At 24.2% G+C, this 8,838-nt stretch overlaps 3 protein-coding genes across 3 annotated transcripts; all 3 read right to left on the minus strand. All coding sequences in view use genetic code 6, as the record gives it.

Moving 5' to 3' along the window:
* Positions 1–1,271: 1,271 nt before the first annotated feature.
* On the minus strand, positions 1,272–2,621 carry TTHERM_00600470 (kinase domain protein; the record flags this gene model as incomplete). Its single annotated transcript, XM_001032518.3, has 2 exons — positions 1,272–1,941; positions 2,233–2,621. The coding sequence occupies 2 exons, from the start codon at positions 2,619–2,621 to the stop codon at positions 1,272–1,274; spliced, it is 1,059 nt and encodes a 352-aa protein (XP_001032518.2).
* Positions 2,622–3,078: 457 nt separating this feature from the next.
* On the minus strand, positions 3,079–3,662 carry TTHERM_000600479 (hypothetical protein; the record flags this gene model as incomplete). The annotated part of the gene is made up of 2 exons (XM_012798764.1): positions 3,079–3,359; positions 3,425–3,662. The coding sequence occupies 2 exons, from the start codon at positions 3,660–3,662 to the stop codon at positions 3,079–3,081; spliced, it is 519 nt and encodes a 172-aa protein (XP_012654218.1).
* Positions 3,663–6,639: 2,977 nt separating this feature from the next.
* On the minus strand, positions 6,640–8,436 carry TTHERM_00600480 (protein phosphatase PP2A regulatory subunit B; the record flags this gene model as incomplete). The annotated part of the gene is made up of 2 exons (XM_001032519.3): positions 6,640–7,332; positions 7,852–8,436. 2 exons carry the CDS (start codon positions 8,434–8,436, stop codon positions 6,640–6,642), a joined length of 1,278 nt encoding a protein of 425 aa, XP_001032519.2.
* Positions 8,437–8,838: the final 402 nt, after the last annotated feature.

Raw genomic sequence — 8,838 nt, forward strand, 5'->3', positions numbered from 1 at the left:
TATTTATTTATTTAGTTAATTTCTAACAAACCTATTAGGTAAATAAATTAAAATTTTTCTTTTTTAATTCTCAAATTAACACAAAAGGTTGTTTATTTATTATTGAATTTCTACTCTTGCTAATTTTTTATGAGTTTTTAGTGATTAATTTAATTTATTGGTTTAAAAATAAATTTTTTACTTATTCAATAAAAAATAAATCTTTATCGTTTTAAAAATAAGTTAAAATGAATGAATGTATCAATTCATTTTTAATTGTTTGTTCAATTCAAATTAATTCATTTATTTTTGTAGTTTTTTATAAAAAATTTTCATTAAATTTCGAATTAATATTTTTTATGAAAATGTTTGTTAAAATACTGTTATAAATAAGCAATTATTATAATACGAATAAGTTGTAGTGTTATAAAATACGAAAAAAAAAATTTTTATTCAATTTAATGCTTAATTTAAATGAATTTTATGACCCCTTATAAAATATATATAAGTGGAGGGGTCCTCGAGCGTGTCTATGTTGAGAAATAAAGAAAATATTGAATAGCTTGATTAGATGAATTAAAAGAATTAAGATTGAGAGAAGCATGCGAGACTAAAGAGATAGATTTGAGCAATAAGTTATTAATTTACAAGTCTAAGAAAGAAGTAGACTCTCTAAGGATTGATTGATTTATCCTTGGATAGTTAAAGACCTAGAGGGTTTTAAACTAATTAATTAATTAATTTAATTTTTTCTGGCAGATTATGAACAATTTCTAAGGAAGAAGAATTTATTATAATGAGATTTAATGATTTCTTATGAACAATGATTTTTTTTCTCTATCAAAAAAGGCTTAGCATTGAGGTGAAAGGTCAAATTATTACATCCTTTTTTTGATTATTTAACATTTTACCTAATTTTATTTAAAATTTTTTTATCGATTTCTCTCAATCGAATAAGCGCTTGCTTTCTCTAAATGCTTGCTTGTATTTCTTTATTTAACTTGTATTGTTTATTTGTAAGCTATTATTTTATAGCTGGTCTTCTATTTAAAAAAATATCTAATATAAAGTAATATATTAGTTTGGTTTATTATTTATATTGACAAGTAGAGTAATTAGTAGAGTCATAAAAAAGTGTTTAATTATTATAAAGTAAGATTTTTAAAGTGAGAGTGAGTCTTTATGTTTATTTCAAAATAAATTTCATCTCTCATCTTAGTTATGTGTTTTATTGAGTAGTTTTTATCATTTCACTACATTGGTAAGCTTCACTTTCCATTTTGTTTTCAATTTCACAATTAATCATCTGCGGAAGCGTGAGGGAATGCAATTTCATTGACAGTGCTTATAACTTCGTTTAAAGGAATACGCTTTTAGGGGTCTTGATGCATCATTTTCATGAGAAGAGTAACCAACTTTATAGCGTTTTCATAACCTCCTACCTCTTTTTCAAAATCCTTACGAAATCCCTTAATTTTTAAATAGAAATTTTCAACATCATGCTTAATGATGTATCTGTAGATAGGGTCTCTCATTTATGGTTGTGGGTACTTTTTAGGATACTAACCAAAAATCAATACGAAAAAGGTCATTCCAAGTGCATAAATATCAGCTTTTTTCAAATCAAATTATTATTGTGTCTCCTCTTATGTGAAATAATGCACTTCTGGAGCTTAAAATAACAAATTTCTGTTGTCAAAAATTTTTTTGTATCCTTCAAAAGAGAGAGAGTCCTAATCCTAATAATAGCATGAAAGTCCAAAATCTCCTAATACAAAATGCAACTGTTCATCGAGATTTTTCTAGTTGCTTTGTAAATTGACAGTTTTTTGGTTTTAGTAGCTCTCTGATTGGATTTGCTCTCCATCGCAAAAATCATTAGAGTTATTGTTTTTGAGTTCTTATACACCACATGCAATGTCTTAGGTGTTTGATGATGATATTACAGAGCAATTATTTGTTCTTTTTTAAACGAATATATTATCAAGTTTTATATCATTATGGACAATGTTGAATGAATGGATATGAGAGAGAGCACTAGAGAGCTACTTGATGGCGATTCATATTTTCACCATTGGGACTGCATTCTAATATTCCCTTAAGCACCTGATACCGTCATAAGTGTACTTTTTCATAGATAAGGCAGCAACAGGCTGCTCAGGCTCATTTGGATGCTCAATATTATGGTATAAATCATATATTTTAACAATGTTTGGATGAGAATTGGGTATTTTTTTCTTTAGTATTTCATACTCGTTTACTAATTGAGTATAAGTGGAGGTGTTTGAATTTTTTTTAACCATTTTAAATATGCAGTCACGAGAAGAGTTTCTGCCTTCCCAAATTTCACTACCACTTCCCTTCTCTAATTACTATCTAATATTAATTAAATGATTAGATTAGTTTTGATCATGAATCATTTTTTAGTTGAAAGGAATGAGTTGGCATAAAGTAGGATCACTTAAGTGAAATTGACTTATTATTTTTTCGTGATTCATTGATTTGGTGGTTACAGTGCTAGCAGTTGCACTGGTGCTCAATGAAGAGCAAGAATTATTAGATATTAAATTTTTGCTTGTAAAATTTTCAAGCAAATGCCGATTCGGGATCTGACCCTCATCTACATTTTATTAAAGTTCCATTTAAATTTTTAGAGTTGTATTTTTTTATTTTTAATTATAATTGTGTTATAATATTGATTGAAGTGGATTGGATTGGATTGGCTTGTTTCTTTAAGTTTTTGTGCTGTGACAATTTTTAGAAGAGATTTTAATTATGTTTTCCTTCTCTCAAATTGTTCTGTGAAATAGAGTACGAAAGAAAAAAATTTTTTGTTTAATTTATTGAATTCCTTTTGTGGTGTTAAATACTTATTAAGGAAGGGAGAGAGAGGATTTTGTTTATATTGGTATAGCTGTTTTAATATGAAAGTAGATGAGTAAATGTAGCTCTTAGTAGACGAATTTGCTGGTTTTGTTTGGTTGATAATGGTATCAAGGGGATTATAATGTTGATGTTTTGTTGTTTTGGGGTGATGCTATTTTTGAATGCTGATTTGTAGCTTTCAATGTATTTTTTTTTTTTCTTTTATAAATTGACTCATTTTTATAGAACTTTTTAAGTTTTTGAAAAATTTGATTTATTAATGCTTTTTATCTGTTTGATTAACCACATTAAAACTTCCATGGAAAAAGAGTAGGAAGGAAGTGATTCTAAAAATTAAGATAAATATTAATCGATTGATTGAATAAATTAATTTACTTTAGTAGTTGTCTATTACGTATTTTTTGCTAGATTCTTTTACCTTTATTTTGCAGCATATTTTTCTGACTTGTTTGTTTAATTATCAAGTAGCTACTTTATGCTTTGTCTATTTATATCTAAAGTAAATGAAAATAAGTAAATAAGTCTTCTTTATTTTAATTAAACGTTGAAAAGTATTTACAGTTAACCTCAACAAGTAAAGTGTCTTTCTTGCTTAACTTATTAATAAATTCGAAATTCTAAAATCTACTAAATATTAATAATGTTCTCGACTTAGCTTTAAGTAGAAAATTAAGTAGATGGATGATCTTATTATATATAAATAACTCCGGCTTTTGAATAAATGCAATCCTTTAGATGCACTAAATTATATTATTTTTTATTTAAAATTAATTATTATTATTATCAACTTAATTCATTTTTGAAATTTATATGGCTTTTTTACTAAAGTACTTAATTCCAGTAATTTAAGCCAATGAACTAAAACGAGTTGTAGGTAGGGCTCTCTTATTTAATTACCCCACCAGTTTTTGCTTTTTCAATGTCAGAAATCCTATGAGACTCTGTACTCCTGATTTGAATATTAAATTAAAATTTCCCCCACTGAATTTTTTTTAATTTCTAAAAACCAATTATTTTCTCTTCACTTTCTGATAATTTTTTCCCTTTCCAATTTTCTTTCTCATTTGAATAATAGATAGCGTCAGTCAGTCAGTCTTATGATTTAAAAACTACTAAATTTGCATTTACATATTAATGAAACTTTCATCTTGATTTTCTAATTGTTATAGTTAAGGTTTCTATGCATCAACTTTACTGAAGGTATAACTTTAAGTAATACCATTTTAATTTAAGTCAAATCATTTAAATTTAACATCTTATAAAATTTTTAATCCATCGATTAAACAAAGCAAGAGAGAGCTATTTGTTTATAAATAAATGGTGGTTCTTTTTTGTATTTCTTTGTATGAATAAAATCAAATCGATTTTATCTCCAAATTTAATATAATAAGAAATAAAATTCATTATAAAATCAAAAAGAAAGAAAGAAATAAATAAATAAATAGGCTATTACTACAATCTTAGCCTTAAAATTCTCTAAAGTTGTACTGGATACAATAAATATTATTTTATAAGAACATTAAGCAAATTTTTTTTAATAAAGTCAATCCACAATAAGTGCTTTAATCAATCAAAAACATAAAATTGGTTACAAAAAACTCTACCTATTCTATTATATTAAAATTTAGTATTTAAATAGGTAAAGAACGATCTGATTATACTTTATTTTTGAAATAAAATAAAAATTCAGTTCCAAAAGTTTTATTAATAAAATTCAAAACTTATTGATAGAATTTGAAAAGTTATGGCTAGTTTTTTTTTAATTTTATGATCATAATATAAAAATAAATTTATGAAAAAGAATAGGCCTTTCTAACAAAATAAGCTTGCTTTTCATGTAAGATAAAATTCTAATGTTCAAATAGAGGCTACACAAACAAATCATTAAAATAGTTAAAGTAGTAGTAGTAGTATTAATAATAATAATTATAATAATAGCAATAATAGACACTTTTTTAATATAATTTGAAAAATAGAAAATTCAAAATAGTATGAAATATTAAACCAAAAAATTAATAATATTACTTCTTTCTAACATTCTAAGATTCTTTGTTTTAATATTTATTACTTTTATTAGTAAATGAAATAAAAAGTAACCTAATTCTTCACTTTCATCCATTTAAAATTCATTTTTGATGGAATCTTCCTAAAAAGAGGGTTATTTTTGTAAAATTAATTTAATTTCCTTTAGTTTTTTAGCACACTAGTAAAACTAAACGTTTGAACAGAAAAATTTAATATTTTATGGTCATACATATATATTAAGGAAAATTAGTTCCTTAAATCATTATAATACTACCAAATTTCAGCTAATCGTTAAAAATAAATAAATAAAATCACATTAGAAAAATTAAAACAAACAAAATCAATCAATCAGTCAAACAATTAATCAATTAATAATTTATTTTTTGTGAATGAATTTGTGTTGATTTTCTTATTTTCTTTTTCTGTTCTCTAATCATCAACAATAAAAGAATTTATATTAACTTTACTAAAAATGGACTAAAAAATACAGTTAAGAATAGTCTTAAAATATTTGTTTATAAAGTTAAATCGTTCTTTTTTTGATTTGTTGTTTTTTACAAAAATTTCTACTATTTTCAAAGATCATAAAAACAATTATTTCTAGTTAATATAATTGTGAATAAAGTTGCTAGTTAAACAATATTCTAAAAAATAAAAAAAGGACAGCAAGAGGTATAATGATATTAGTCATAGGATAAGTTTAATTATTTAAATCATCTGATTTTATGATAAAAATGAGGTATTGAGTTATTTATTAAATATAAAAAGAGATTTTTAAAAATTAAGAATTTTAACGCGATAAACGATTTAGAAATTTAAAATATAATAGAAATGTTCGTTTTTACTTAATAATAAAAGTTTGTAATGCTTAGCTTATTTTTTGCAAAAGCTTTTAGCTTAAAATACTTAATAAACTGCTATTTATTAATTGTCTGCTAAATGATTTTAAAGTTTTAAATTAAATTAGAATAATAATTTATTTTTTAAAATTTATATATTTTCTTTTGCTTTATTTTATTTCTTGAAAATAAGGTAGATTAATTGTAAATATAAATAATATATATATATATTAGCCAGATTATATTTATGGAATCTTTTAAATACAATAAGTACTTCTAGCTGAATGTTAGATTTGGTTAAAATATAAAATAATTAATTGATTGAATAAAAAAATAATTTAAATTTAAAAATATTTATTTGAATTAAAATAAATCTTAAACCATTAATTTATTTCTTTTTAATTTTTAAATTTAAATGAAAAAATGGATTATCTGATTATTATTTGTTTATCTAATTTTAAATAAAAATATTTTTCTTTACTAATTAATAATTTTATTTATTTATTTATGCTATATATATAGCAACAAAATACTTTTAAAATATTTAAGTTTATAGAATATTTTAAAATGTATAGCTTTTCATTTATTGATTGGCATAAGAATTGTAAATTCGTAAAAAACACACATCGAATAAAAATGTAAAAAAGTTAGTTATTAATTAACTTTATATAAATGCAAATGAATTAATATAAAAACTTTGAATTTAGAAAACTAGACTGATGAAATAAAAAAGAAGACGCAAAAGTATTTAAAAAATATAATTATAAAGCAAAAATATTTGGTTGATTTTATATTTTTAGATTGCTGGTTATTGTTGTTGTTGTGATTGTAAATTTGGTTAACAATTTTTTAGTGACCATAAAAGTTTTGGGAATCATTAAAGAAATTTTTCTTTTGAGGAAGTAGACTATCAAGCAGAGGGAGCAGTTGCATTGTAAAAATACAAACAGTTAAGACAAGAAATAGCTAGAGTATGATTAACAGGGCTGTAAGCAGTTTTTAAAACTTTTCTTGAAAAATCATAATTAGAGCCTAAGTTTTCAAAATATTTAGGAGGAATAGGTTTAATAAGAGTCTTTTTATTAAAGTTAAGTTCGAATTAGTTATTTAAGTCGCCATTTCTATCAATCACGTGGAAAGTGCTGTTGAAATTACCAGTGACAAAGAAGTTGCTGTCTGGACTGCTTGAGATTGAGAATTTATCAAATATACATTCATTTTCATATAACTCACAAAGCTTACTCTTAAGAGGTTCAAAAATAGGAATTGTTACAACGGGCTTATTTTGCATAGCAACATCCCAAACTTTTACGCTCAAGAAATCTCTTGCAAAAATATATTTTCCGTTACGAGCAAATGTAGCATCAGAAATAGAGGCTACAATTTCAGTGAAGAAGTTCTTTTTTGAAGGATCTTCCTTTTCAGAGAATGTCATAGCAGTGTTATCACATATACCACTCTTTCTCATATCACCTACTTTAGTTACACCCTTAGAAGTAGTGTACAAGAACATATTGTCATGTTGAGGATGGAACTATGATGATGTAATAACTTCAGAAAGTTCTTCGAGATTATCTGGTTTAAGATCAACAGCAACAAATGCCTATTTAAAATTATTAAATAAATGATGATTTATTTTACTGATTAAAATTAATTTTTAGCTTAAAGCGATGCTTATTTTAATCATAAAAGCACATTAAGATTAATGAATAAGTTTAATGAATTATAATTTATCAAAATTAATTTAATTTGCATTCAGTAAAATATTTTTTTAATTTTGTTAGCATATGCTAATAAATTTTATTTATTGCATTTCGTTTGATATTGACTAGGCAAAACAAAAAACGAACTCTCTAAGGTTGCTATAAATAAATTTGATTATTTTTAAATATAATTAAGACTAATTGATAGCATATATTTTATTTAATTCAATCCCATGTAAAAGAAACAGCAAAAATATTAATAATTATAATAAATTTTGCCTAGATCAATACATGGCTTTTTAAAAATGAAACTCTTTAAATGGATTTATTTTAACTTAATTTGCTTGTAAAATTTAAAAGGGATGAGATTGGCTTGATTGGCGTTAAGGTTAAACTAATAAAACGTTTTTGCAAATTACCTTATTTGGATTTTCAATACTCCATAGATTAACTCTTAAATCATCAGATGAGAGCAAAAATTCTTCATTTTAAGAAGCAGAAATGGCATTAATGTGATAAGTATGAAGGTTGGGGTAGACCTTACGAATTGTTGGCATTAAGCCACTTTCTAGAGTTTGCAATTTTGGCATATTTAAATCTTTTCCTGCTCCCTTCATAACTTTTTTGATATTCTTTTCAGAAATCTTCCAAAGTTTGACAGTTTTGTCATTTGTAGTCAAAACATACATATTCTTACCTGAATTTCTCATCCATACGATCTAATTAATCTTCTCTTCGATATCAGTTGACTTTAAGTAATCGAATTCTCTAGTATGGCTCTATAATTCAGTAAGATACTGGAACTCAACCCTCTTAGATTTGGAGGTAGCGCATTATTCAAAAATAATTAATCTACCAGCTCTATCACCCAATGATAAAAAGCGTCCAGTTTTATCGAATGAAATAGCTGAAATGATATCTTCTTCTGACACCTTCTCAACAGAAGCCTTATCACCAAATACTTACAAAAATTTCCAATCTAATTTAGGAGCACTACCTTTCATTTTCTTCTTCTTCCTTTGTTAGCTATGTTGTTTATTTTTTAAAAATTTTCAGACTTTTTTATTGTTGTTGAATAACTATTATTTTTCTTTATCCTTCTTATATTATATAGAGGTAGTTCGCTTATTTGTTTTTATATTATTTTTATTTACTTGTTTATTTAATTGATTTATATTAGAGCTTATTACTTATTTTATGTAGAGTATTAAAAATAATAGTTTGTTTATTTATTTATTCATTCATTCAATCAATCATTTAATCAATCTAGTTTGCTTTCCTGTTGAGTTCTTTATATTTTTTATTTATAAACCCTTCATACTCTCTCAAATAAGTTTTTTTCTCCTTTGGAAATCCATTTATCTTCACTTTTTTAATAATTGAATGTATATTTTCTTTTTATTGAT

The sequence above is a fragment of the Tetrahymena thermophila genome (assembly GCF_000189635.1).
Source record: "Tetrahymena thermophila SB210 genomic scaffold scf_8254563, whole genome shotgun sequence".
In the NCBI taxonomy this organism is placed as follows: domain Eukaryota; phylum Ciliophora; class Oligohymenophorea; order Hymenostomatida; family Tetrahymenidae; genus Tetrahymena; species Tetrahymena thermophila.